We start from the raw sequence: 14,676 nt of genomic DNA on the forward strand, positions 1-14,676 counted from the left end.
AAAGAAACTATACTATGCTAAAAAAAAGAGAGGAATTGGAGAATTAAGTTAAATGTATCTTAAGGAGTTAATAAGGTAAATTCAGAATGCAAAACATTCTTTAAAACAACTACCCAGTCTCTTTAAAAAGTTAATGCCATTAAGAGGGGGTGGGGGAGAAGGTCTGGAAAACTTGCAGATTAAGATTTTTAAAGATGTGACAAACCCAATGCAGTGTGTTATCCTTGATTGGATTCTAGACTGAAAAACATTCTGAGAACAAATGGACAATTAAGGAAATTTGAATGTGGAATGGATATTATTTTACCCTAAGGAACTGTTAATTTTCTTAAATGTGAAAATGTGAAAAATTAGACAAGTCCTTATTTTTAGGAGATGGATGCGAAAGTATTTAGGATTATATTTTCATGATGTCTGATTACTTTGAATGGTTTGTTAAGGGAGGGAGAGAGGATTGAGGACAATCTGGTTGTAACATCTGTCACCCCATTGATGACCAAGGTTGATTGGACTGATCTGGCTGGACAGGTGGGTGTCCCCTTTCTCTCTCACAACTCCATATGTGTCCCTCCAAAAGTTGTGTGCTGGGTTGAAGAGGACGACCTTCCCTATAGAGGAGGATCATTCTTCAGTCAAAGGGTATACAAGTAGTTCTGCTCCCCTGCTAGAACCTCCAAACAAGCTCTCAAGGTCCGATTGTAGAAGGCAGGGTAGTCAAGTTTCCAAGACTTCAGACACATCCAAATAAGGTGCTGCATGTGGCAGTCGCCTTTAAAAAAAGAGGTTGGGGGGGGCGGAGAAGAAGTAAATGTGGCATGATGTTTACTTTTGAATCTAAGTAGTAGGTATTTGGGTGTTTGTAGTATTCCTTTTATTTGTATGTATGTTTAGAATTTTTCATATTAAAATAATAAGAATCTAAAATGAATGTCAGATGTGCTTCTATTAAAACCCTGAATTGGCTTCTCATTTTCTAAGATAAAGAGCTTACAGTGACCTGGAAGACCCTATTTAATTTGTTCCTTGTCCTCCTCATTTTTCTTACTTGATCTTTTACTACTCTCTCCCTCACTCTCTCTGCTTTAATCATACTAGCACTTTCTCACCTTAAGACCTTTGCTTTAATTCTTCTTGGAACTTTTTACTTCTACATCGTCACTCATCTAATTTCTTCTTCACCTGCAGTCTTTACTTAAATCTCACCTTTTCTGGGGCGCCTGGGTGGCTCAGTTAGTTGAGCGACCAACTCTTGATTTCGGCTCAGATCATGATCTCACAGTTCTGTATTGGAGCCTGCTTGAGAGTCCCTCTCTTTCTCTCTCTCTCAAATTAAAACAAAACAAAACAAAACACTGAAACCTACTTCCTCTTTTATCTTCCCAGTTTTCCTCACCCTGCTCTACTTATTCTTTTTTTTTCAGTACTGACCACTTTCTAATGTACTATATAATTTATCAGTGCTTTATATTTACTGTTTATTGTCTGTGTCCTCACAGACCTGGGTCTAGTCTGAGGCAAATGAGTCACTTGCCTGAGGTGCAAAATTTCAGCCCCCCCCCACACACAAAAGACCCCTCCATAATTAAGATAAATAATTCAATACAAGTTTTTTTAATGAAAAAATTGATGCAAAAGAAATCCTAATAGCATTTTAAAGAGAAACAGAATCTGATAGCCCATTTTGGAACCTGAGGCAAAAGGCAAAAATATGTGCCTATAAATATACCTTTTAATGTATTTTTTAATGGTTAGTAGTTTTGATGAAAATATTATTGATGAGCTGCTTCCATGAAAGCCATAAAAGTAAAATTGTAATAAATTCATGTTTTGGTATAAATAGAATATTTAACCTTAAAATAATGTTGTGAGTTTTAGTAATGTACTTGTAAAATTCTCAGTATTTTTTCAACTACTTTGTTATTCTGGAAAAAGTTAACCATTAAGAATTTTTGTTTGTTTTTTGTTTTATTTACTTTTGAGAGAGAGAGAGCGTGAGCAGGAGAAGGGCAGAGAGAGAGTGAGACACAGAATCTGAAGCAGGCTTCAGGCTCTGAGCTATCAGCACAGAGCCCAGTGCGGGGCTCAAACCCATGAACCATGAGATCATGACCTGAGCTGAAACCAAGAGTCAGACACTTAACCAACTGAGCCACCCAGGTGCCCCCAGAAATGTATTTCTTTTAAGAAACATGTATTCAGGTTCATATTTTTCCTTTTGCTTAAGGCTGTAATAGTAGTATTAATTTCTCTCTTTATTTAAATTTTTGATATTTTGCTTATCATGAAAGTTTTTACATTGAATAGGTTTTTTTTTTTAATGTTGTATTTATCTTGATTACGGAGGTTTTGTTGCAGCCTTAAATTTTGCATCTGAGGTGAGTGCCTCACTTGCCTCACTCTCCTTCTTGTCCTGTTACCTCATTTGAAGGTAGAGTTAGGCACAAGCAAGGATCTTTTTCTTACTCACTGCATATCTCTAATGCCTAGACCAGTGCTGGCACATGGTAGACATTCAGTAAATATTTGTTGAGGGAATAAATAAACACAAATCCACTATAAATTATTTTATATTACAAAATGTTTCAAAGTCCAAGAAATGTTTTAACTATATTTTCTCTGTATTGCCTACCCACTCAATTATGGAATTAAATCTATACAGGCACTTTGATTTATAGTTCATGAATTATAGAAATATTGACAGAATTTACTTTGTTTATAAAAACAAAGTAAAAATGTTTAGTTCAATAAATATTTTTTCTCCTGTAAAATATTAATGCATTTATATAAAGGATAAGGTCATATTTACTAAAGGCTTCTGAAAGTTTTACAAATATTTAATCATGTAGCTATTAAATATTATAGTATTAATTGTATAGTGTAGGGGTGCCCAGTTAGCTCAGTCGTTAAGTGTCCGGCTCTTGATTCTGGTTCTGGTTATGATTTCACAGTTCGTGAATTCAAGCCCAACACTTGGGATTCTCTCTCTCCCTCTTTCTCTGTTCCTACACTGCTTGCGCTCTCTCTCTCTCAAAATAAATAAACTTAAAAAAAATAGTATAGTGTAGTGTTAGCTGTGAATAGTATAGTATAGTTAGGAAATTATCTTTTAAATGCTCTGGTATTCAAAATACAGCATATGGCAAACTTCAAACTACAGCAGATCTATACACACATCAAATGTATAGAAGTAATTTACTTGGTCTATAAAAACAACTTGAGCAAAACATTCAGTTCAAGAACCAATTTTATCTCCTATAAAAATTACTAATATTAATGGTAGGTCATAATCAAATTTTTAAAGTTTTACTCAGGTATTTAATACTGTAAAGTATAATCATTTGAGTTTTAATATGCAATGAATAACAAACTTCATTAGACTAAAAGATAAGACTATATTTGCTCTAATTGTTTTGTTTCTGTTGTGGTAATCTAAATATTCATCTAAGTGGAAGGATTCTAATTGAGGTTTAACAAAACATTAATAGAAAAGAAAATGGTATTGGGGCACCTGGGTGGCTCAATCGGTTGGGTGTCTGACTTTGGCTTACGTCATGAACTCATGGTTGATGAGTTCTAGCCCCATGTCGGGCTCTGTGCTGACAGCTTGGAGCCTGGGGCCTGCTTCAGATTCTTTGTCTCCCTCTCTCTTTGCCCTTCCCCTGCTTGTGCTCTGTTTCTCTCAAAAATAAATAAACATTAAAAATAGCTTTTTAATGTTTAAAAAAAAAAGAAAATAGTATTAATTTTTTAAAGTTTATTTATTTTATTTGGAGAGAGAGCACGAGAAAGGGGCAGAGAGAGAGAGAGAGAGAGAGAGAGAGAGAGAGAGGGGGAGAGAATCCTAAGCACACCCTGCACTGTTAATGTGGGGCCAAATGTGGGGCTCAAACCCAGGAACCCATGAGATCATGACCTGAGTCCAAACCAAGAGTCGGACGCTTAATCCACTGTGCCACCCAGGTGCCCCCAAGAAAATGGTATTAAAAGTACAGATAAGCTAAGCTGGCAGACATGCCCTACACAAGAACAACCATTTCTTCCCCCATCACTGTCAGGAATAGGTTCTTCCTAGAATTCTGGGAAACAAAATTATTTCCCAGACCACAGTTGAGAATTGCACAGTTGCAGTTGCTGAGAACTAGCAATCATCACAACAATGTTAGGGAGACAATATGTAAAGTGTAAGGATTCCACAAGATCACTATAACAGAACTGAGTAGGTGGGGATCAAGGGAGAGGGAAAGGTTGGTAATCAGAAAACTGATCTTGGTGGTCTGCAACTCTTACTTCAAGCCACAGAAAGAACACTGTATGTCAGGGATGTTATGGTACCTTAAGACCACATCTATGACATTGTTTCTAGGGAGAAGATGTGCTGTAAGTGCCAAGTAGCCAACTTAAAATTTTGGCTCTTCATTTTCTTTTTTGTGTTTGTTCAGAAGGATACATGTATTCCATCTTTATTTCAATTATGATTATTAACTTTAAAATTCTAGAGGACATCAGTTGATTTTTTCCATTTTAAAAATATTTTAACTGATGTCTTCTCAATTTATTCAGTTGGTGGAACTTCATGTTTTCTATGTCCCTGAAGGATCATGGAACTATAAGCTAAATACCATTTCAATAGAAGTTGTTAACAAATTCATTTCAGCTGGATTTATAAGGCAAGTATTTTGTGGTCATGTTATGATGTGCCTGAAAAAGCAATCTCTTTTTTTTTTTCTGCAGAGAAAAATGGGTTGTTTTTTTTTTGTTTTTTTTGTTTGTTTGTTTGGTTTTTGGAAATTTAGGTTATAAGTGAAAAATTCTGGTCCATGTTATGGATCCAGTTTCTAACTTAATACTATCAACAAATAATGTTATATAACAGTTAATATGTACTGGAGGAACAGATGTCACTTAACCATAATACTGCCACCCAGAAAAGGTATAACTGGTATATTACTGTGGTTACACACAAAAAGAATATAGAGAGAAATTATCTGAAATTAGAAACCTGTTGAAAGCTGTGAATAGTGGTTAAACCAGCGTATCCACAATGACTTTTTCAAAAAGAAACAATATAAGTATATGTGTGTGTACATTTACATGTATGTGTATTTTCACATTCACAGAAGCATACATGACATTATTCCTTATCTTCCCCATCACTTCAAGCATACCAGTCTCTTTTCTGTTCTGGAACACATCAGACATGGACCTCAGGACACTTGTACTTGCTGTTCTCTTAATCTAGAATGCTCTTTCAGCCCTTATGTATCCTATCTCACTCATCTTCAGGTCTTTACTCCAATATTACTTTTTTGTTTAGATCTCTGATCACTATATTTTAAATTGTAGCTATGCTTCCTTCTCTGCTTTACTTTTCTCCATAGTACTTAGCAATGTCTTATAATTTATATGTTTTTCTTATTTTGTTAATTTTTTCTTTCCCATCATTAGATTGTAAAGTCTGTAAGGGCAGAGATTTTTGTCTCTCTTGTTGATTGCCGTATTCCCATTCCTTAGAACAATGCCTGACACATACTGGGTGCTCAGTGAATACTTGTTGGTTGAATGAATTAGTTATATAATGTTTCCCATAAGATCCTAGAATAACAAGAACTCAAAAAAATAGCATAAATGATGGCTTTAAATTTTAGATTTTGAGTGATGAAGTATCCCTAAATGAGCAAAAGTGTAGAGTCTGACAACATTTGATCATCAAAGAAATTTTTAAGCACCAGCTAATCTTGTCAAACTTCCAAAATAATTATCTGTGGGTAAATCATTCTTTAATATATGTGTAAAAAATATGTAAGTTCCATAACAAAGATTTTTAAAAAATAATACCATTTAGATGTGGATGAGAAAAATAGGCAAGCATTTTCCTTTCAGTACAGAAAGGCCTTTTTTTTTTTTTTCCAACGTTTTTACTTATTTTTTGGGGGACAGAGAGAGACAGAGCATGAACGGGGGAGGGGCAGAGAGAGAGGGAGACACAGAATCGGAAACAGGCTCCAGGCTCTGAGCCATCAGCCCAGAGCCCAACCCCGGGGGCTCGAACTCACGGACCGCGAGATTGTGACCTGGCTGAAGTCGGATGCTTAACCGACTGCGCCACCCAGGCGCCCCTGAGAAGGGGCTTTTATAAACAGTATTTATTTGTATAATCATTTTTTAAAATTTCCTGAAGTTTTACAAAGTGCCAGGCAATATAAAACCACAATATATTAAGTCATATATGATATATTAAATTAGTATTTATTTTTGAGATAGCTGACTAATGTTATCAAATGTGTAGTATAGCTGAAACCTATTTCATTTTACATTATAAAGCAATGTCATATTTCAGAGTATCTCCTCACCTTACTTTACAAGGCCTGAGAGAGCGTCTCGGTGAGTTCCTTGGTGAAGATGCTGTTGCAGAAAAATTTTTATTTCTGAAATGCATTGGAAATAATCTAGCTGTGGTAAGTTTTCTTATTTTTTCTTCTTGATTAAAGAAAGCATACCTTAAGAAATTATGTTTCTTAAATGCTTATCAACTCAGCTTCTTAATATGAGGTAAGTAATATCAATCATAATGAAATGACAGTATAACTAAATACATAGATCATTAAGAAAAGATGGGTTGTGGGGCACCTGTGTGGCTCAGTTGGTTGAGCAACCAACTAGGGCTAAGGTGATGATCTTAAGGTTCCTGAGTTCAGAACGAGCCCTGCGTCTGGCTCACTGCTGTCAGCTCAGAGCCCTTTTTGGAACCTCTGTTCCCTCTCTCTCTACCCCTTCCCCACTCGTTCTCTCTCTCTCTCTCTCTCTCTCTCTCTCTCTCTCTCTCTCTCTCTCTCAAAAATAAACATTAAGGGGCGCCTGGGTGGCGCAGTCGGTTAGGTGTCCGACTTCAGCCAGGTCACGGTCTCGCGGTCCGGGAGTTCGAGCCCCGCGTCAGGCTCTGGGCTGATGGCTCGGAGCCTGGAGCCTGTTTCCGATTCTGTGTCTCCCTCTCTCTCTGCCCCTCCCCCGTTCATGCTCTGTCTCTCTCTGTCCCAGAAATAAATAAACGTTGAAAAAATAAATAAATAAATAAATAAATAAATAAATAAATAAATAAACATTAAAAAAAAAGATGGGTCTTATTAGCATATTATTGGACACTAAAATGATGGGGATATTTTCAGGTGTGCGTTTCCTTGGGAAGAAAAGGAAGACAAAGTTAAAATGTGATTGTATAAGTAATATGTATTTTTAAATTTAAATGATAGGTTTAAAAACATTTTAAATAAGTACTTGTGTTCTGGACAGAAATGGATCCTCATTGTTTGGGCCACAGCTAGCTTCATTTGGTGTGAAATGATAGGACTCCAGCATATGTACATATATTTTGGAGGGTTTCAGCTATTATCTGTTGAACAATCCTATTTGTAGTTTCTGTGATTTAATGGCAGGCTTTTCTCAGTTTCTCCAGCTGAAATTCTTAATTCTTAAGCCATTGGATCTCAAAAGTTTCTGGTTTCTCATATCAACATGAGGTTTCTTTCTTTAATCAAGACTTTCCATGTTTAAACAAAAGTCAGTATATTCCTATTCCACTCTGGTTAACATATTATGTCACTATTATGTATTTATGTGATTATTTATTTAACATCTGACTCTGCCATTAGACTATAGCTTCCTGTGAGCAGGGACTTTATTTTATTCATTATTGTATTTATACAGTGCCTAGCAAGGTGTTTAGCTCTTAAAGACATCTAAATGTTTATTGGACAAATAATGAATGATAATGGAAAAAAAATAAACATTTCCCTCCAAAGTAGTACTATTAAGGAATTTTCTATGTGGAATTCTCAGGATCAGCAGCTAGATTTGAAGTTTTTGTCACTTGAGTTCTATTCAGTATGGTAGATTCTTAATTTACTCATTAAGTTTTTCTCAAAGAAGAATAAGAACAGTTCTCATAACTTTTTATTCTTTTTCATGATATCTAAAATTACACAATATCAATCACAGAATCCTAGGTTGGAAGGTAATTTAAGTGAACTTCCAAAATTCTTCTAATATTTTACTGTTTTCAACAAATACTTATTGATGTTTTTCTACAAACAAAATGAGAAAAAAGAATTGGATATGGATCCTTCCCTTAAAGAGTATTCAGTGTAGTGGTGGAGAGAAATTAAATTAGCATATTTTGTATATTCAGAAGAAAAAGGGATTACTTCCAGCAGGAGAAGAGGGGAGATGGAGAACTTTGACAAAGAAGAGATATATTCAGTTTGGAGATTGTAAGATAAATACTTGATCTTGCAAAGATGTTGGGTGGGGAAAGCTTTCTGAGAAGAGAAAATAGAATGAGCAGCAAAGTGGAAAAAGCAGGCAGCTAAGAAAGAGTGGAGTTTTTCTTTTTTTAAATTGGAACATGGTGTGAAAAGAAATAGTAGAGAACAAGTTGTAAAGTCATTTGTTGAAGTTCTTGAATGCCAGATTAATGAGTTTTGTTTGTTTCTGAAGCATTGGAGTTTTTGATCAAAAGGTGACATGATGAGAGCCTTAAGAGACTAGAGGCAGGGTTCATAACTAGGAGACTTGCCATGGTTAGGCCAGAGATGTGGAGGGCCTAAAGAATAAGCTGCTTCTTAGATTTCATCTACTGCTATTTTTCTCCTTGATTTTCCATTTTAACCACAAAAATCTTTGTGTGGTCCTCAAATATAGCAAACTCTGTTCTGATTTATTACTTCCCCTTGATTTTCAAATAGCTTGCTTCATCTTTTCATAATTCAAGTCTCAAGCTCAAGTATTATCTTTTCCAAAGGGCCTTCTCTGACCACCTACTTTTTAGATATTCTTACTCTTAAATTACTCTGTATTCCATCACTCTTTTGTTTTCATAAATCACATATCACTGTTCTAAATCATGTTTCTTTAACATCTGTTCTCGTAAGTAGAATAGAAGCTACATGAAAGCAAGAACTCTGCGTTGTTTACTGTTGCATCTCCTACCATAGAGAATACTGCCTGACCCATAGTATGCCCTCAATATTTGTTGAATGAATGAATGGATGGATGGATGAATAACAGATGAACTCCATGGGTTATATATTTAGGAAATAAAGTATACAGCTTTGGACTCTGAAGCCAGATTTCCTGGTTTTGAGTCCCAACTTGGAAACTTCCTGGTTATAACATCATGGACAAGTTATTTAACTTCTCTTTGCCTCACTCTTGTTGTCTGTGAACTAAAACGTGTGCCCATCACATGAAACTGTGGAGATTAACTGAGCTATTACATGTAGGGCACTTAGAATAGTGCTTAGCATATAGTGAGTCCATGCAAGTGATAGCCATAGTCATTATGACTAAATGACATGGAATTTCTTTTATGTTTTGTACAGTGAATAGAAATAGGATTATATTCTACATTTTCTAGACTCTAACCTCAGTTATCAGCTTTTAAGTTTGATTTGTATGTCACAAATATGTGCCTTCTGCAAAAAAAAAAAAGTGGACTAAAAATAATTGAAAACATACAAAAGCTTAATTTTTTTCCTCATTTATTTGTTTCTAGGTGAAGGCAAAGCAAGAATCAGAACTGAAACTCAAGTCATTTGTTCCTCCATATGTATGTAATGTGACATTTTAAACTTATGCTAATGTTTTAACTTAACTGTTTTTTAAATTACAAGCTAATTTTTTTAATTTCCTATGTGTTTTAGGCTCTTCAGCCAGAATTGTATTTGCTTCCTATAATGGATCACTTAGGAAATATTTATTCAGCATCAACAGTTTCTTTAGATGAGCGGCAGACTAATACCGGTGTTGCTGAGGCTGATGGAATAATCCACAGACCAGTTAGTGTAACTTTGGTGAAGGAAGAACCTGGAACAGATCCCAGTTTTTTAGTAAACACTTTGAAAGAGCTTCTTAACAAGAATCGAGAAGAAGGTGATTTCAACTGGAATGGGAAAAACAAAGAGGTTATTATAGTACATTTTAGTAGTCAGGTCGGTGAGCAAATTCTGGGCAAATCTAGCCTTACAAATGTGGCAGTATAAAAGGAAAGCTACAAGTCCATTGGGGGATTTTTAAAAATAGTTTCACCAAGTGAGAGAAAAAAACGCAATTTAAGTACTATGTTAAAAATCAAGTCAAAATACTTATAGCACATGAATAAACTCCATTACCTTCTTTTATAATAGTTTCAGATAGTTAAGGCTGAAGGAGAAAGGAAGTGATTACTGCATAGAACCCTGGTATTATTACTATAAGTGAGAAGGATCTTAGCCACGAAAATAGTATCAAACAGAAGCAAAACAATTTTAATGCTGGGCGACATTTGTATTTCAAAGAATTGTAAATTTTTATCTGATTACTTTCATCAATTTACTGATAATTCAGTTCTTAAAAAGTGGTAGATAATTAAACAAATATATAAAGGTGGAACTATTGTCTAAGAACCTATTGAAAAAAATAATGCCTATGGGAAATAAACTGTGATGGAAAAGCATATATATTAAATATTTATAACTGATATGACCCCCACCCCCCAGTTAATGGCAGCATCCATTACAGCTGCAAAATACAGATGTTCTTAACCACTAACATTTTTCTCCATCTTCAATTATAACCATTCTTATATTCTAAGTTTATGCTATATCCAATGATAACTCAAACTTAACTCCTCCTTTAATCATAGGTCCACTTAGTATTTACTTTTCTGATGTGTTTTACTATTTCTGATGAGAAATGTGGATGAGATCCACCTACTTTATTATTTGATGTCAGCAAGATGCTCAGTGAGAATCTTTACTTCCTTCTTGATCGAGTCTTCTCTCTACTACAGTGTTAAATATTGCTTTCCAGTCATAATATCACTTAAAAGGTTAAAGGGAAAAAATACCTGGGAAAAAAGTTCAGAGTGGAATCCCAGTATTCCTGAAAAGTACAAGGTCAAGTAATTGATGAAGTAGGCGATTGCCCCACATAAAGCTGTGAGTAGTGTCATATTTCATATCCTGGGCTACTGGCCAGATTCTTGAATTATGATATTTGCACAAAACCCAAAACAATCTTTGGTGAGAATATTTAACCCTTGAATTTTGTGAAAGTGTAGTTTTTAAATGGTATTAATATCTTGGTGCTTCACTTCAAAAAGTTTAATTATACTTTATAAGAGGCCAGCATATGCTCATTTTAAAAAGTTCTAGATATAACAGTAACTATAAAGAAGATAACAATAATTTCACCATCCAGAGATGGCTTCTGTTGGTGTTCTGGCATATATTCTTTCAGTTATTTTTTTTTCAGTTCTTGTATATAATAAATATTTTTTGGCTTCTAAAAATGAGGGCACATATGAACCCTTAAAGCCTCTTCTTGTATTTTAGAATATGTCATAAACATTTCATATCAATAAATATAGATCTACATCATTATAGAATTCCTTGTGGTATAATTTATGTATCCAACCCTGTGTTAGTGTTTTTGCTATTATGAATACTGCTGCGAGCAACATTTTTTTAAGTACTTCGTGCATTTGTCCTGTTATTTTTTAGAAGTTTAATGGCTCTTTCTAAGGCTGTATTTTTTGTTGTTCTTTTTCTTACAAGCACTTTCCAACCTTGTGTGTCTTTCTCTGTCACATCTTATTTCTTCCCCAATAACCTATTACTTTGATTTTTTGAGATAATTGTTTTCTTGCTTTTATTTATAGTTTTACCAACTGAATATGTATTTATTTTTTTAAAAAATTGTCTTCATTTACTCATTTTTGAGAGACAGAGACAGAGTGTGAGTGGAGGAGGGGCAGAGAGAGAGGGAGATACAGATCTGAAGCAGGCTCCAGGCTCTGAGCTTTCAACAGAGTCCAACATGGGGGTCGAACTCACAGACTGAAAGATTATGAGCTGAGCCGAAATAGGACTCTTAACCAACTGAGACACCCAGGCGCCCCTAAATATGTATTTCTTAACAATAGTTTAGTTTTGAATGTTTTTTTTTTTTTTAATTTTTTTTTCAACGCTTTTTATTTATTTTTGGGACAGAGAGAGACAGAGCATGAACGGGGGAGGGGCAGAGAGAGAGGGAGACACAGAATCGGAAACAGGCTCCAGGCTCCGAGCCATCAGCCCAGAGCCTGACGCGGGGCTCAAACTCACGGAGCGCGAGATCGTGACCTGGCTGAAGTCGGACGCTTAACCGACTGCGCCACCCAGGCGCCCCTAGTTTTGAATGTTTTTAATTTAATTTAGATGGACTCATATTGAAAGTATTTTATTTTTGACTTGTTTCTTTTGCTCAACATTATAAGATTCAGTCATGTTTCACATATAATACTATTTTTTTCATTGTTGTGTAATATTCCATTATAAGACTATACCATAATTTATTTGTTCTGATGATAGACATTTGGTTTATTGCCAGTTTAGGGATATTACAAATGTGTACATTCTTCTACATGACTCTTAAATGTATAGGTCCATGAGGATCTCAGAGAATGTAACTAGCGTTGGCATTGTTTGCACATATTCAGCTTTACAAATAATGCCCATGTGTTTTCCAGAGTGGTTGTACCCATTGGCAATGTCTGAAAGTTCCTATTGAACCATAACTTGTCATCCTATCAGATATTTTCGGTCTCCTGTTTCTCTGCTTTAAGTTGTAGATAATTTCTGCAGATTTTTCTTCCAAATCTATTTTACTGATTCTCTCTTTAGTTGTATCTTATCTGCTATTAAATCCTTACACTGAATTTTTAATTCCAAATATTTTACTTTTCTTTTCTAATGGTTCTCTTTGGTTGAACATGTTTTCATATGTTTATGGCCATTTGGATTTGCCTTTATTCAAATGTTTTGCCCATTTTCTTTCTTTTAAATATAGCTCCATTTTATATACATATATGTTTTTTCCACCATATGTGTGCGTGCATGTGTGTGTGTGTGTGTGTGTGTGTTTGTATGTTTGTATATAATTCATTGTAGATTTTAGTTTGTGGCTTCTTTTTATTCTCTTTATGATTCTTTTGATGAAAGGAATTCTTAAATTTTGTCAACATGCTCTAAAATTACAAAGAAATGTGTTGACATCAACTCTTCATCAGTTTTGCTTTACATATTTGAAGCTGTTATTAGATGACTGTCATTTAGGATTATTATGTCTTCTTGATAAACGGACCCCAATGTAATTATACAATGTTTCTCTTTATTTCTGGTAATAGTTTTTATTTTAAAGGTTAATTGCTCTAATATTAATATAATTATTCTAGCTTTTATTTTTTAAGTTTATTTATTTTGAGAGAGAAAAGGCATGTGCATGTGATCGAGGGAGGGGCAGAGAGAGAGGGAAAAAGAGAATCCCAAGCAGACTCTGTACTGATGGGGTGATCCCATGAACTGTGAAATCATGACCTGAGCCAAGATCAAGAGTCAGAGGCTTGACTGAGCCACCCAGGCACCCCTCTAGCTTTTTTTTGATTGGTGTTTGCATGGTATATCTTTCTCCATTGTTTTATCTGTTACTGAATATCCAAAGTGGGTTTCTTATAGACAGCATGTATTTAGATCTTACTTTTTAGTCCAATTTGGCAATCTATATCTTTTACTAGGGGTATTTAGACCATTTACATTCATTGTAATTATTATTGATGTGGTTTGTCTTAAATCTACCATCTTGCTATTTATTTTCTATTTGTCTCATTTCTTCCATCTTCTATTTTTCCATTTTCTTGCCTCTTTCTTGATTGAGAAGTTTTTTGTGATTCAATTTTATCTCCACTATTGTCTCATTAGTTATTTCTCATTTTAGAAAACTTTTAGGTGCATCTGGGTGGCTCAGTTTAACTGTCTGACTTAAGCTCAGATCATGATCTCGTGGTTCATGGGTTCAAGCCCCGTGTTGGGCTTTGTGCTGACAGCTCAGGGCCTGGAGCCTGCTTTGGATTCTGTGTGTGTGTCTCTCTCTCTGTCCCTCCCCAGCTCATGCTCTGTCTGTCTCTCTCTCAAAAATAAACATTAAAAAAATTTTTTTTTAAAAAAGAAAACTTTTAGTGGTTGCTATAAGGTAGAGGTCATCAAACATCTATATTTATACTTATTTTTTTAAGATTTAAACTTTTTAATCTCTATTAATAATATATTAATATTATAATATCAATATGGAGCTCAAACTCAAAACCCCAAGATCAAGAGTTTCATGCTCCACTGATTAAGCCAACCAGGCACCCCTATTTTATTTTATTTTAATCCATGCCTTATGGATTGTTTTTTATAAACTTTTATTGGAACACAGCCATACCGTTTTGTTTACATATTTTCAGTGACTGTTTTTATACTACAATGACAGATTTGAGGAGATGTGACAAAGACTCAGTGGTCCATAAGCCTGAAAAATTTATTATATGGCCTTTTAAGGAAAAGTTTACTACTCTTGCTCTAAACTATATACAGTGCGCCTTTAAATTTGAAGTTTACTTTCAAATTGTATACAACTTCATATATAATTTAAGAACCTTACAGCAGTATTACTTCTGTTTTCTCCCCCAATTCCTTTGTGCTGTTGTCATATATTTTACTTCTGTATATAACTCCACAATACATTTTTACCATTTTTATTTTACACTGTTATCTTTTAAAGAATTTTAAAGTAAGGGAAAAATGAATTTTTATATTTAGGAGAGAGTTTCTTCCCCCTTCCCCA

General features: G+C 34.7%; 1 protein-coding gene across 1 annotated transcript in view; it reads left to right on the forward strand.

Moving 5' to 3' along the window:
- Positions 1-14,676, forward strand: part of SPATA1 (spermatogenesis associated 1) — a 57,039-nt gene that overhangs the window by 19,001 nt on the left and 23,362 nt on the right. The window contains exons 3-6 of the mRNA XM_032594330.1: positions 4,561-4,667; positions 6,338-6,455; positions 9,548-9,601; positions 9,696-9,924. Of these exons, the coding sequence (XP_032450221.1) occupies positions 4,561-4,667; positions 6,338-6,455; positions 9,548-9,601; positions 9,696-9,924 (508 nt within the window). The remainder of the gene's footprint in view (positions 1-4,560; positions 4,668-6,337; positions 6,456-9,547; positions 9,602-9,695; positions 9,925-14,676) is intronic.

Source organism: Lynx canadensis, chromosome C1, assembly GCF_007474595.2.
Source record: "Lynx canadensis isolate LIC74 chromosome C1, mLynCan4.pri.v2, whole genome shotgun sequence".
Taxonomy (NCBI): Eukaryota; Metazoa; Chordata; class Mammalia; order Carnivora; family Felidae; genus Lynx; species Lynx canadensis.